Raw genomic sequence first — 15,721 nt, 5'->3', positions numbered from 1 at the left:
AAGTAATTGAAGTATAAATATTGTTTTTACATTTCAGTATGTGGTATATAGAGCAGTATAAACAAGTTGTCATGTGTGAAATTTTAGTTTGTACTGACTCAGCTAGTGCTTTTTGTGTAGCCTGTTGTAAAACTAGGCAAATATCTAAATGAATTCATGTACCCCCTGGAAGACATCTGTGTGCATCCCGGGGTACACGTACCCCTGGTTGAGAACCACTGGCCCACACCAACACCTCTATAGTTAAATCTCTGACTGTGGAGCTCAGCTGCATCCCCCCCTCTGCTTTCATATGGATTGCAAATGGAGGGAACTGAAAACTGTCAACACCAGCTTCCTCCTGTATAAAAATCCATATATGAACCCCTTCCTTCCACTCATGGAATCCTACTCATATGCCAGGCCAAGACCTCCAGGTCTAGCACAGACTGTCTGGCTGACATAGGTCTCATGCAATACAAAAGAGCAGAGCTTCTGGGGAGCCCATCCATGAGCTCTAGGCTACTTTCTTCCCTGAGAGACCTAGAAGGGACCCGTGTGGGGAAGGGGAGACACAATGCCTAGCCTCTTTGAGCGCAGGCAAATTGGTAGCCGTTTGAAATATATTTTTGGAGAAAACTCTGAGCCCAATTACACTTTTCTCTCTCTGAAGCAAGATTATGGGGACAAATTCCCAAAGGGGAAGTAAATGAATAATAAAATCAGTGCTTGGTTCCCCTGCTCACCTTCGTGGAGTGCAGCATGGCAGACCTGTGCAGAAAAATCTGATCGTGGACAAATGGTGATTTTTCTAGGCATGTATTACGCCCCTCTCTATCTCCAAAAACGGAAGTTCTTCCTTCTTTAGGATGTAAGGCCTGCAGTCTAGATCAGACAGAGACTCAAATAGCAAAATAATAATTATTAAAAACCCACAATAATATATCATAGGCCAGGGGTCAGCAGTCTTTCAGAAGTAGTGTGCCGAGTCTTCATTTATTCACTCTAATTTAAGATACTGCATGCCAGTAATACATTTTAACGTTTTTAGAAGGTCTCTTTCTATAAGTCTATAATATATAACTAAACTATTGTTGTATGTAAAGTAAATAAGATTTTAAAAATGTTTTAAGAAGCTTAATTTAAAATTAAATTAAAATGCAGAAGCCCCTGGACCAGTGGCCAGGACCTGGGCAGTGTGAGTGCCACTGAAAATCAGCTCGTGTGCCACTTTTGTTTGGCACGTGTGCCATAGGTTGCCTACACCTGGCATAGGCTTTTTCAGAGGAGAGTGCTGGGTGCTGAAAATATGCTTAGGAGGCCTACAGCCACCCAAGGTGGGCTATAGATAGATGTGTCCCTCCTCATGGATCCTGGAAAGGTTTAATGGAGGGGTAGAAATGTCCTGATCATTGCAGTGCTTACTTCTGTCAAAGTCCCTAATAGTTCTTTTTCTCTCAAAGTTTTCTTTCCTTTCATCTTGCATTGTGTTTTACTCATTCTTAGGGTATTGTCTGTATCCTATAGCAACACAATTACAGTCTGCAGCTGTGCCTTTGTAGCACCATAGTGTAGATGGTTCTTACAGCGACAGAAGGGATTTTTCTGCCAACGTAGTTAATCGATCTGTTTGAGGGATGGTGTGATAGGTTGATGGAAGAACTCTTCTGTCAACCTGGCTGCCTCTGCATAGAGGGTTAGGTCAACCTAACTGCATTGCACAGGACACAAAATTTTTCACAGCCCTGAGCGATGTAACTAGGTCAATCTAATTTTTAAGTGTAGACCAGGCCCTAGTGTTTCAGCAAAACTTTTTTCTGTATTTTGAAGAGATATTAGTCCTTTCCTGCTGAAGAAAAATATATAGAGGCTCAACTTCTATGAGTTCCTACTCTTTTTGCTCTATTGCTTCAATAGGTCGGGGACCATATTCTAAAACTGTTCAAACGGGGTTTCTGAAAAACTGGCATGCTTTATGGTTTGGGAGACCTGTGTGGATGATGTCCAGATCTCATTAATCCTACATTTACAGTGTTTGAGCTCAATATTGGAAGTGCTCAGCATGTTATATGTGGGAATTTCATTCACAGAGCATTTCTGAATCTTATTGACTAGTCTTAAACTCTGGACTATACTGCTTTTGTCCTGTCACACAAGATGGATAAACTGTTTTATGAACAAGTTGTGTTTGAAATAATGTTTGAACCATGTTTATATGAAGTTCTTAAAATGGGTGTACAGAGTCTTTGAGAATTAGTCATAGTAATTGGGAGTTTTCTTCTCTTGCAGTCTGGTCATTTCGTCAATTTAATTTTCTATTCCAAAAAATAAGTCTGGAACAGTTTAGTGCTCTTTCACTTTTTGATGAATGAAACTGAACTATTCTCTTTTAGGGTTCCAGTGTCTGATAACATACCTTTTAAAAAAAAAACAGATTTGTTAAAAGCTTTAAAGGACTGGCCCAGGTAAACTTAGGCAATGATGTAGAAATAAAGAACAAGATCTAGACAACTTGTTTTTGCAAGTCTGTATCTTTAATGTCCTATTCAGGAGAACTGTATTTTGTTAGCATTAAGTGTTTTTTGGTTTCCTGAGATTCTGGCCTGCAACAGTTAGTTATTATTGCTGCAGCAGAGCTAGTAAACATTATGTGCCCCTGGAAATGTTGACAGTGTTGTATTACCGATCCAAAAATTATGAACAACCTTATGTGCAATATTGTGTAATAGTATCTTAAATACTTTCTTAAGTGAGAGATGAGATGTTGTAGTGTTGGCTGTAAGAATAAGGAAAAGTAACCTGGAGGACAAAAGAAGAAACATCATGAAGAGAAGAGAAACAAATGCAATAGTGTTCCGACTAGACAGTGGAAGTAGATTCTGCACATCTGTACTGAAATCTGGAGAAGGCATTCTTAATGTCACTGTATTGGGTTTTTTTTGTTTTATTTTGTTTTAAAGGTTGTTTAATGTGAAACTTACTAAATATTGAACTACAAACTTTACATTGGCTCTGGAGGAGCCAAATAGTACAAAATACTCCGACATGTTGAATTTCTCATTCACTCAGGAGTATAGTGTGGGTGCTCTCTTCCTACCTTGTGCTTTTTTGTGGCCTATTTTATGTCCTCTTGCATGTTCACATCCTTCCTGGATGAACAGATGGCATTTTTTCTACTTCTGTAATGGTACAAACCCACTTAATGCATGACTGTTGATGGCTTGTGACACCTCTTCACTGTTCTATTTAGAAGAAGAGACTGCATCATGTGCTGCGCTGCATATGCTGTTTGAGTGGGATTAGTTTCTTAAATAAGCAAAACCACATGAACTTTCCATGTTTTCTCTTTCATTAAACAGACATCTTTTAAGTGTTGTCATCACAAATTGCATTACATGTTGTGTAGATTATTTATAACTTAAGAGATCAATGAGCATAAAATTGCTGAAGCGTTGTTCAGGAGTTCATTTCAGTCTTTGGTGGTTTGTTATGGTAATACTATAGATATGGCTGCCTATTTAAGGATATGTATGAATGCAACTGTAGATTAGTTGGATACGAGATTATTTTTTATCTAGTCTAATACTTAAGTTTTCATAGGCAAATTAATTCTGCTAGTACCACCAAGTCAGAAGGTTAAAATGTTAAAACTTTGTGTACACAAGACTTGTAGGGGGGGAAAGTAGTGTATCTTTTATGTACTTATTTCTGACTTCTTATATATTTTCTTTTTACACAAGGCAACCTGGATATCTGGGCCATAACTGTGGAAGAGAGAGCTAAACATGATCAGCAGTTCCATAGTCTGAAACCAACATCTGGATTTATCACTGGTAATTAGATAGATAGTTTTCACATCCAATTCCATTTAATAATATCTAGAATTCATGGGAAAAATGCAGGCATGATTTTATTCATACTGTATTTCAGCTCTCTTGTATCTCTCTGTCACATCAACGCCATCTCTTTTTGAATATTGCTGAAAACTTTGTGTCTTCTCCCTGGTTTATACCACTTGATTTTTCTCTTGTGTCATTCATGCAGTCATACCTGGTTCTCTAAAGCAATGCTACTCTATCTTGTAGAACCGCTTGTTTCTTCACAATAATCATTGTCATAGAATCAGAATCACAGAATCATAGTGGGATGACTTGATGTTACTTAAATTTGATGACTGGCACCATTGCGATACATTGTCATGTTGATTGATCAATATACACAAAAGACAGGCTAATTGTAAGTTGCACCTTTTTAAAATCAAATCTGTTTAACAATTTAGTTAAACCAATGAAAACCTCTGTATGGACAGCCTTATATATCCATTTACAAGTGGTTTATATCAGTTTAACTTGTGAGGATTAAGCAATAAATCCACACACATGGCTTGCACAGGTCTTTTAAACCACTGCAGATCAGGTTTAACGTCAGAGTGATATCAAGATCTTGTTCTGTGGCTGTTTGGTGGCTCTGTTTGGTTCTCTTTCCTCTCTTGCCGCAGCTACATGTGGAGAAATAGAATGGAGGGTGATATGTCACCTTCCTTGCTATCTATCTGTTTGAAGGTATCCAAGAGTCTCCGATCAAATCTGTGGTTTTGAGAGCCTCATCTGTGGTTCTGAAGAGCCACATGTGCCTCTCCCGGCATAGGTTGATTATTGCTGCTCCTCATATGACATTGTACAAAATCTGGTATGGTTCTGTGTAACTTAATTTTGTAAAATAATTGATATGTAATACTACTTGTAGTCTTTCTACTTCTTTCCTTCATAGATTATCAAATTTCCTTTTCAGGGAACTAATCCTGCTGCACCTAACCCTAATGTGCTGTCTTGTTTTTCCCATCCTTACTCTTCTACCTTTCCCATTTTCAGTCCAGGTTTGCAAACTACCTAAAAAATTTTGCTATTGCTTTTCTCAGTGGCTAATTAGTCTCAAATGATAACTGAAGAGTCCCTTATTCAATTTGTGCTGATGGTTCTGTATTGTACCTTAAATACCCATGAAAAAATAGAATGTTTTATGTTTGTATTGACGGGAAATAGTATTTCCTGTGGAGAAAGTGTGTGCTTCCTTGATTTCACTGGGCAGATGATTCCAATAAAGAAAGAGCCTTTAAACTTGGATTGGGTAGCAGGACCATATGTTTCCTAGTGTTCATCTCAATAGATCTTTCTGGAAAATGTTAATGTCAATTGAACTTTAAATTTGCACCAGTTGCTTCCATTTTAATATTTAAAGCATGGGGTGGATAACTCCCCAATAGATATCCTTGATTCACCAGTACCTAAAATTACATCTGTAGTATTGCTTGTAGATTGCTAAATGATAAACTGAATTTAAATAATATTCTGTAGTATGCTCCATGTTACAATATATGCCTTTTAATGTTGCTCTTTTGAATGTTACGACTTGTACTTTAACTTTTAGCTCTGTCTTCTGGGTATTATTAGCAGTCCTTTTGAAATGATGCCTTTCTAACTTATTTTACAGGTGATCAAGCTAGGAACTTTTTTTTCCAATCTGGATTACCTCAGCCGGTGTTAGCACAAATATGGCAAGTATATTTAAAAAAAAACAAAAGAAAAAAAAAACAACTTCAGTTATATTGGAGCAAGGAATTCAATTACTCACACTTTACATGCTGCTATTTAAAATCACTTGCTTTGCTCAGCCTATAGGCTAAAAGTCAACAAGACAAAAGTCCTTGTTGCTATGGTCTGGCAGTGAATTTTTTTAAAGTTATTAATGTATGCCTCTTGGTGGAGGTAGCCATCTTATTGGAAAGTGACGTTTGTAACCAAGTGGTTTAGTAGGAAGTGTAAGAAGAGACCATATAAAATGTTTCCAGCTTTGTTAAACCAATATTAACATAATCATAAACTGCAACAATTAATTTTTTAAATACTAAGATACTCGATATACTAATGGGACTGTTAAACCAGACCTGCACAATTGTCATAACATTTATAATCTGCATATAATCTACTCTCATCATAGTTCAGTGATAATGGAGTTTAAGGTGGGAGAGGAGGAACAATGATTTTATTATTCCTGGGTGAGTGAAAAGTACGAAATTGCAAAGCTGTGTTAAACTGTTTAAAAACCCAATTGGAAACTGGCACCTAGTTTCTTCATGTAGGGCTTTCAAATTGCTGCTGTTCCAAATTATGTCAAACTTTGACTCAGAAATGCTAATTTTAATGAAAATCTTGAAGAAAATATATTCTCTTACTACTGACCTTCCTTCTAAACTGAGGAAAATGAATATAATTTTCCTCTGCACAGTGCTGGGGCGGGGCGGGGGTGAGGGAGGGAGGATCACTGTGTTGACATGGTATCTACATAGATGAAAGTTAACATTAACCAGTAAATACAAGTTGTTCTCCATGGTGTCTCCTTATTGTGGCTGCTCTTACTTTTATACTAGTAGAAATGTCTCAGTATTCCATTCCCTTAGGGAAAGAGTGGCTCTCAATGAAAAAGAAGCGTTATCTTGCAAGAAGAGAGCTGCTTTGGAAATGAGTATCTGCCCTCTTGCTGCTTTATGAGAAGGCTTGAAAGAGAGGGTGTGCGTGGGTGTGTTTTTGCTTCATTTTTGGTCTTCGAAATATAAGGCAAATCACATTTGGCTGTATTTTGCTGGAAGACTTGTTGAAGGTTTCAAATGTCCATTTAAAATTTCTCTCTCCTCTTCATTTAAGAGGATGGAATGTTTAGTCTTAAGACATTATTTCTCTAAAAATATTCACTAGGCATTAGTTTTAAATGAGTGTTGTTAAAACTAAACAGTTGTAAATAATCTGAGGGCTTGTCTAAACAAAGGTTTAGTGCTCAGCAAGCTCGGGTGTAAATCTATCTGTGTGGACCCTGCTAGTGTGCATTCAGAAGTTCTCTCATGTGCATTGACCTACTCCTGTTTCAAAGCTGAGTAGATCAAAGTGCACTGGGGAACTTTTAGTGCGCAGTAACAAGGTCCACAGGACCAGCTGGTGCATGGCACTCGAGTGTGCGGTAGATGTACAACTCAGCTTGCTGCGCATTTAGCTGTTCGTCTAGACATACCGTGACTCAAAATTTCTTCCCTTCTGAGTTTTATTTAAACTTTTTGTCTCTTGAGAGATGATCATTCCACTAGTTCTGTAGTCATAGAGACTAGACCTGATTTTTGTAACTTAAAAAAGCAACAAGCAGAAATAAAACTTTAATATATTAAGGCACCTTTCTAAATCATAAGGTAAGGGGGAAATCCTTTTTTGGTCACTTCTTAATTAAGAGGAGTCTGCATTTTAGGTTAGGCCAGATGATCTCAATTTGTTTCTTCCTTGGAATTAGATGTAGTGAATAAGAGGGTGGAATCACAATAGCTAGAGCAAGAATACCACTTGAAGAAAAACTTCCCTCTTCATTAACTTCTTTGGATGAAGCAAAGTAAATATCCATCTGTAGAGCAGGGATTTGGCAACCTTTGGCTGATGGCCCACCAGGATAAGCACCCTGGTGGGCTGGGCCGGTTTGTTTACCTGCCGCGTCCACAGGTTTGGCGGATCATGGCTTCCGCTGGCTGCGGTTTGCCGCTCCAGACCAATGGGGGCTGTGGGAAGCGTCATGGGCCGAGGGATGTGCTGGCCACCACTTCCTGCTGCCCCCATTGGCCTAGAGCGGCGAATTGCAGCCAGTGGAAGTTGTGATTGGCCGAAGCTGTGCACATGACAGGTAAACAAACTGTCCTGACCCGCCAGGGGCTTACCCTGGCAAGCTGCGTGCCAAAGATTGCTGATCTCTGCTGTAGAGAGTCTAGCACAGATTATTACTGTCTTACAAAAATAATAGGCATTAAAAAGGAACTCTAAGTGGCTCTTTCCACAGAAACAGAAACCACAGTTAAAAATCCATGATCGTTTCCTTTATCAGTTGAAGCATAATTGTGTGTAACTAGACAACCATTCTCAGCCAGATCTTTGGCCTGTAATGCAATGGCAAGAAGGCAATTATATTGACAGCCAAATGATGTCACAATAGTTTGTTCAAAGCAATCTGAGATGTAAAGAAACAAGAAATTGTGACCTCCCCCCATTTGAGGGGTAAGATACTCCAAAGGACATCTTTGTGGTGGATTAAACAATCAGTATTATAGTTCCCAAAGGTCTTGTGATAGCATCAAAACTTTGTGCTTATTCATGTGGATCCATTGTGACTACTTGGTCTGAGAGACTTCCGTGGAGGAAGTGTGTATAGCACTTACATAGGAAAAGCTTCGTGAGGTGTCACAAGATCTATTCAGTGGATTCATCTGCCTGAGTCTTTAGCTCAAGTGCTCTGTACACTGTTTCAGACTATAGGTCCAGATCTTTGTTTGTGGGAAGAAAGCTATTTACAATTCTTAGTTTTCTGTCTGTATTCTCTATTCCCCTGTCTAGTTGGAGTTCACCACTGACAAAACCCCCAGCTTGTTAGGACTGCCACACTGTCATTTTCTATGAAGTTTATAGAATCTGTAAGAAAAATTTAAAACAAATACAAAAAGCAATTTAAGGCCCACAGTTCTGCAAATGTTTAATTACATGTGTATCTTTACTTGCCTAATTATTTCCAAGGCCTTCATTAGGGCTACTTGCTTGAGGTAAAGTTTTACATATGATAGTGTTGGCAGGATTGGGGCCTAACTCATTAACTTGTTAGATTCATGGCTCCAGAAACCAAGTCTGATGTAATGCAAAGTCACATCTGCTTTTATAGATTCTTTTGTTAGCTATGGAAGCATTTATCTGGGGAAGTACAGCTGTGAGGCAGGAATTGCAGAGGGTTTGGCCTTGTTGACTGATAGTTCAGACACCCTTCAGATCTGTTACAGGAGGAGTAATGCATTTTAGAATTGTCAAAGATACATCATCTCATAATTTTAAAAAGAAAATTTGGTTTGCATATGTCATGGTATAATTCCCCACTCTGAACCTTAGCGTCCAAAAGATGGGGTACCAGCATGAATTCCTCTAAGCTCAATTACCAGCTTAGAACGTGTAGCGCTGCCACCAACCAGGAATTCCAGTGCCTGGTACACTCTGGTCCCCCCAAAACCTTGCCCGGGGATCCCCAAGACCCAGTCCCTCTGGATCTTAACACAAGGAAAGTAAACCCTTTCCCTCACCGTTGCCTCTCCCAGGCTTCCCCTCTCTGGGTTACCCTGGAAGATCACTGCGATTCAAACTCCTTGAATCTTAAAACAGAGAAGACAATTCACCTTCCCCCCTCCTTCTCTCTCCCCCTCCCAGACTCTCCCTGAGAGAGAAAGTAATCCTAACACAGAGAGAAAATTAACCTTTCTCTCCCCCTTCCCTCCTTTCTCCCCACCAATTCCCTGGTGGATCCAGACCCAGTCCCCTGGGGTCTCACCAGAATAAAAAAACAATCAGGTTCTTAAACAAGAAAAGCTTTTAATTAAAGAAAGAAAAAACAGTAAAAATTCTTTGTAAATTTAAGATGGAATATGTTACAGGGTCTTTCAGCTATAGACACTGGGAATACCCTCCCAGCCTAAGTATACAAGTACAAATTAAAATCCTTTCAGCAAAATACAAATTTGAACTCCTTCCAGCCAAATACACATTTGCAAATAAAGAATACAAACATAAGCCTAGTTCACCTTATCTACCTAATACTTACTATTCTGAACAGTATCAGAGAGATTGGAGAGAAACCTGGTTGCACGTCTGGTCCCTCTGAGCCCCCAGAGTGAACAACAACCAAAATCTAACAGCACACACAAACTTCCCTCCCTCAAGATTTGAATGTATCCTGTCTCCTGATTGGTTCTCTGGTCAGGTGACAGCCAGGCTCACTGATCTTGTTAACCCTTTACAGGCAAAAGAGATATGAAGTACTTCTGTTCTATTAACTCTTATTTATCTGTTTATGACAGCATATTTTTAAAAATATCTTCAAGTTTGATTTTAAAAGGTGTAGTTCTCTTTTAAATTTGGTGAAAACTGGATTGCTATTTTGAGTAATGCAAAATCTGTTTTCACTAAAATAGAATGTCAGGAAAAGCTACCTAGTTGAAATGGTGTTTAAATATCTTCTGCCCAACAGAGCCATTTTGAAAATATTTTGAAGTTGCAGTAATTTGTTTTTAGACGTGATACTACATGAAGGCTGTATTATAAAATTAAAATAGCAGTAATTCAGTTCTTCAGAAAACATCTGTGAGAATGTTGGGAGTTTTGTAGCGCAGCCTGAGGAGCTGCTATGGTTTATCATGACAATTCCTCTGCTGATCTACTTTTTTCAGACTTTGTCATCTATCAAGCCAGTAATCTATAAAGTGTCTAATAATCTTTGAAATGAGACCGTATGATTCGGAAGGTAAGAACTATTTTTAACTAGGCCATAATCTGGATTTCTTTCAAAACCCACAGCGCTATTTCTCCCTCCTGAAATCCTCAACCAAATCTCCTCATCTCTAGCTTAGTTTAAACTAGCACTGGAAATAATCAGTGAAAGCTGCTGCTTGTTATATTCAGAGTTCTAGTTCTGCAGGGTGGTAGATTTACCCTCTTCTGACACCTGCTTTACTCCTAATAGTCTCAAATTTGTGGAAGCTAGAAGAATGATGAGAAAATGTTATGGTAGGGCAGACCCTGGGATTTTACTATTTAATTTATACAGTAATATAGTGATTCTCAAGGCTTAATTCCTGCTGTTGGGTTTGAGTTTCATGATTTAGGATGAATTTGGGAATTTAAGGCTAGATTTAGTCCAGATCTTCAGTTGCAGTAGAACTTCCTTGCTGGAGTATGTAACATTCTAGAAATAACCTTCAGAAAGATATTTTTGTAGTTTAATAAGCCATGATCTAAGCCACACAAATCCTGCCTGCCCAATCCTTGTCCTCGCCATCAATCTCACAGATGGCAGCACTGCAAAGATTCCACTGCAAGGTATGGGGAAGATGGTAGTGCTGCTTTTACCAAAGTGTAGATGAGGAGAGATTCATGTGAAGAGGACCCCTTTTGCACCTAGATTTTGGGGGTCTGATTCAGCCTTTTGCAATTAGCCAAGTAAAAAAAATCTACAGTTATGAACACAGGAATGTTTTATAGATATAATAAATCTGTAATCAATTTACTGTCGTACACTGGTTTCCAGCCAGGTCTCAAATAAATGAATTAACATACATTAAGTTCTTCCTAATTTTGTTATAACTGGATACTTTGTGTTTTGTGGAACAGTGAAATGTAGGTAGTAGTTACTGTCAGCTACTTACAGCACTCAAGGCATAGCTTTGTATTTCTGCTAGCACACTGCAGTTATTTAAATGTGTGTAAATACTGCAGCTTTCTAGTTGTACTTCATTTTCCTGAAATTTGTGTGAAGTTGAGTAAAATAGCAAAACTGTTGAACTACAGCAAATGAATAGGACAGCAGGTAAGACATTAACTGGAAATGAAAGATTTTATTGACTAAGTGGGTAGATGGGAGTTTTCTCATTCAATGAACATAATTGGAATTGTCGTATCTTGTTTCTGATTATTATTATTTTCACATAGAAGGAAACTATGTAGATTAAAAATGTCTTGTCCAAAATGTGGGAAACTACTATTGGAATAATAATAATTCCACCTAGCTAGATATAATGCTTTCCATTAGGAGATCTCAAAGCACTTTCAAAGGAGATCATTATCATGTAGTGTCCGAATGAACCAGTCATATGCAATGTGATGATACTTAATAGTATTCTCATGGTCAGGTGTACGGCAGTAGTTTGTAAATAAAAGTTGATTATGTGGTTGTAGAAGCCTTCTGGGCAGAACAAATAAGCGCTGTTACAAAGACATTTGCTTGAATATTTTACACCCCGCCCTTGCTATTGTACCACTATATCCTAGCATCAGAAATCACTTAATTGCTTGATCTGACAGTGCCAATTGGATGGGTTCAGCAGAACTGACTTCTACATATGAAAAGTGAGAGATCTGTTTAATGGGGAAACCACCAGTTGCTCAGAGTGTGATCAAAGAAATCTGTCAGAATAGCTTTCTTCAGGCAGTCTCTTTCTCTGATTTATGTTTATGGTTGACCACCTGAGGACACATATATACAAACTTGTTTTTTTTTTTTTTTCTACCGACCAGTTACAGCTTGGGGTCTGAATAAAGGATGACTAAACCCTGAAGAAAACTTTAATCAAAATAAACATACTTTTCCTTTGAGTATTCTTGTAGACTGAGTGGCCTTTTTATTTGCCCTCAAAAGGTCTAGTGTTCTTTTTATAAACCAAAATTAACCTAAATATTTGCTACTGCGTTCTATCATCTTTAATACTTAGCAATTTATAAGTAAGTTACTACACTTGTGGTATTCATATCTATGCTTCCTTTCACTCAAATGCAAAAGACTGGAGGGCTAGTTATAGCCATTAAATCTCTGGATTCCTGGGTAGAAATTCTGACAGATCAGATGCCTTTGACCTCAACCTTACTGTTTGTGAACATTTCAAAATCACCATGTAACTTGGTATAATTCTGATTTTTTTTCTAATCAAGAATCCCAGGAGTCAAACGTGACTCCTGTAGGTCAGGATCAAGGTGCACTGGTTGAGCTATGTGAGTTTTAAAAAGTAAATACTCTCAGTGGTGAGGAAGTGGAGACTTTTTTAATAAGCTGGGTCTTCCATTACAAGAGCTGGATGATACTGGGGACAGCAAGAGAATTCAACATGTTGTATGATAGCATCTCTCTTGGTGATATCCTCTCCAGCCATTGGGAAATGTCCACTCTGATCTTCTTGTCGAAACTTAAACTGTGCATTTCTTTGACAAAGGAATGATATTTTAGTTCAGTACCACAGTTGTGGGGTAATATGCACAAGGCTGAAGTCTAATTGATAGTAATTTGCTATTTGACCTCTCAGTTGATTAGTGTCCCTACTCTAACTATGTGTTTTGAGTTCTTCATATCTGTTTCATCATATAGATTTTTATTGTATTGTTTTATTTTTTAAGTATTCTGTACAGCATGTGTCTGTCTGGTTGCTTGTGACAAATGTTTCTGTATTCCCAGTAGAGTAGCAAAAGGCAAAAAGACTTTAGGGAAGTTAATTAAACTCTGTGTATACATACACACCAATATATAGCACTGTAGGGAGACATTGCACTTGGTAGCTGGCAGAAAATGGACGGCCCTCATGAATTAGGCTATGTAGCAAGTCTACTTTGCGTTTTAACTTTTTCCAGGAACAATTCTGTTCCTTCTAGCAAAAACTCCATCTTTGTTATAATCTATAAAGTTCTCTTCCTGTAGGGCTGCCCAGAGGATTCAGGGGACCTGGGGCAAAGCGGGGAGCTGTGGCACTTGTACTCACCAGGTGGCGGTCCGGGTCTTCGGCAGCGGGAGGCCCTTCAGTCACTCTGTATCTTCGGGAGCACTGAAGCGCCCCCCGCCGCCGAAGTGTCACCGAAGACCCAGACTGCTGCTGGGCTAGGGCTTGCAGGACCCCTGTGGGGCCTGGGGCAAATTGCCCCACTTGCCCCCCTCCCCCCAGGCAGCCCTGCCTTCCTGTTGCCTACAACTTGGTGGGGGGAGGTTGTCTTGCCTGCAATAAGGTTCCCTCAAACCTCTAACATTCTCAGTCTGATATAAGTATCTTGTATTTTAATTCTCTTTGGGCTAGTCTACGCTGGCAGCAGCAGCGTTTTAACATGGCTTGTGTAATCAGGGCAGAGTGCACTCCAAAAAACCCACCTCCACGAGTGGCATAGTGACCAGCCCTGGGAGCCTGCTGGGAGTCCAGCACTGGTGCACTGTCTACACTGGCACTTTACAGCGCTGAAACTTGTTGCGCTCAGGGGGATGTAGACAAGCCCTTTCCTGCTGTATGAGCAGATACTGATTTCTTATCTCAATTTGTGGCAGTTAAGTAACTATTTTTCAGGGAGACCTCCATCATGGTGAGGTTGTGGGAGGAGATGTGCTATAGCTTCCCCTCTCAAAAAAAAGCATAATTCCTCCGTTAGTCCGGGTTGATTTTGCTCATCTCATCTCTTCATTCTGACTGTTGGGAATTACTTACTTAGCTGCCATGTCACTGCCACAACAGAGCCTTTATAACTAACAGCTGAAGCTAGATCATACTAGCAACTTTATAAGTAATGACTGAAACGTACATACTCAGTTCTGAGGATACTACTACTAAGTCTTTAGAAATCTCAGCCAGTTAACCAAGCTGATTTGAGACCCAGAGAGCTAGGCAGATCTTATATTGAGTTATTGAACAGCAGGCAACATTCATCTGGAATATTTGAGTGAACTTCCCTGGGCTAGAGGTGAGAGAGAAGGCATCCGGGGACCAATCTCTGTAGCAAGTGCTCTTGCCTCTGGAATTCTCTTCCGCTAGAAATATGTGTACTAGCTGGGCCACATTCAAGAAGTGCTTCAGTTTCTAACTCTAAATTCCAGAGCCCTTAGCATACAGAGATGGCTTTCTCACTCCTCTCTGTAAATTTGTAATGCCAGATTTTTGACTGGTGCAAATCAGCATTTTTGAGAAAACAGGAAAAAAAGCTTGATTAGTTTTGAACCAAAACTGAATTAGGTAGTTTTTTCTCATTGTAATGAAAAACAGAAAATTTTGTTCAAATGAAATAAAATGTTTTGAATGTCAGTTTGAAATGACATCTTTAAATTTTTTGTTTTCAGAGAGGGTTTTCAGCAGAAATTACTTGCCAAATTTGACCTGAACTCACAAATAGTTTTGGTGTCCCGAAAAAGTCATTTTGGGGAGGATTTATCATTTGCAGAGCCAGGGTACATGGAAGATAATGGAGCTAGGATGATTTGCACTTGCTGAAAATCTGGCCTATAGTATTATGGATGGCTGGGAGTTTTCCTGTTCTTGGCAAAATATTGCTTGTCATCTCAGCCATGTCTAGTATGCTTCGAGAGTACACTTATGGCACTGATATAGCAACAAATTGACTTCAGGTTCTGTCTTACAAATTTTCCCAGCTTTGCCTCTAGTCATGTGGGCAAAGTGTTTACCTGCTCAGTTATTGAACTTCATTAATTATTGCCAATCCAGGAAGGTCCTTTTGATGACCCTTAATTTACTTACATAAATACTTCCCTTGGTGCTGATTTAATTGGAAATAAATTCAGAGTTTAACTAGACTGCCTAGCCTCTCAGCTGGGCATCTGGTCACAGTATTGTGTTGCCCCTTTCGTGGCCTATAATCAAAATATAGATATTTTATTTTTAGTTTGAAATAATCCTAAAATTTTGTACTGGAGTTAGAATAATTTTTATTCTCTCCAAGGAAAGCAACATAATGCAGTTCTTAATTTATAATTGCTTAAATCATTAACATGCGTTTACTTTTTTTATTTTGGTTCCCAGTTACAGGAACTCGTGTTGTCCCTCTTCATCCCCTCCTGCCCTCTCCACCCCTGCTGCACAGTTTTCTTAAACAGTCCACTTTTTGTTTCTTCATTTGATGTACTGTAAAGTCAGAGACTACTCTACATGAAAGCCTATTCAAAAACTGGCCTCAGTGTTTTATACTTGAATGCTATTGTCTAACTGAAGAACTCATTTGTATACTCAGCTATAATGGTGTTTAGTACAGAGCATGCACTTAAAGAGCAATTTATTATAGGACTAGCTGAAGTACAAATTTATTGACTAAGTCATTTGGATCCCTGTGGTGCTCTGTGCAGTACTATGTTGCTTTAATTTGTACAGTTTAGCAAA

At 38.9% G+C, this 15,721-nt stretch overlaps 1 protein-coding gene across 8 annotated transcripts in view; it reads left to right on the top strand.

Moving 5' to 3' along the window:
• The window catches only part of ITSN1 (intersectin 1), a 238,546-nt gene that overhangs the window by 58,508 nt on the left and 164,317 nt on the right, over window positions 1–15,721 (top strand). For all 8 annotated transcript variants that reach the window (XM_030578544.1, XM_030578535.1, XM_030578515.1 and 5 more), the window contains exons 3-4: window positions 3,720–3,812; window positions 5,470–5,533. In XM_030578544.1, coding sequence (XP_030434404.1) covers window positions 3,720–3,812; window positions 5,470–5,533 — 157 coding nt within the window. The remainder of the gene's footprint in view (window positions 1–3,719; window positions 3,813–5,469; window positions 5,534–15,721) is intronic.

The sequence above is a fragment of the Gopherus evgoodei genome, chromosome 1, assembly GCF_007399415.2.
Source record: "Gopherus evgoodei ecotype Sinaloan lineage chromosome 1, rGopEvg1_v1.p, whole genome shotgun sequence".
Lineage (NCBI taxonomy): Eukaryota > Metazoa > Chordata > Testudines > Testudinidae > Gopherus > Gopherus evgoodei.
Note: the sequence above shows the minus strand (reverse complement) of the source record. Positions and strands in the feature narration are given on the sequence as shown.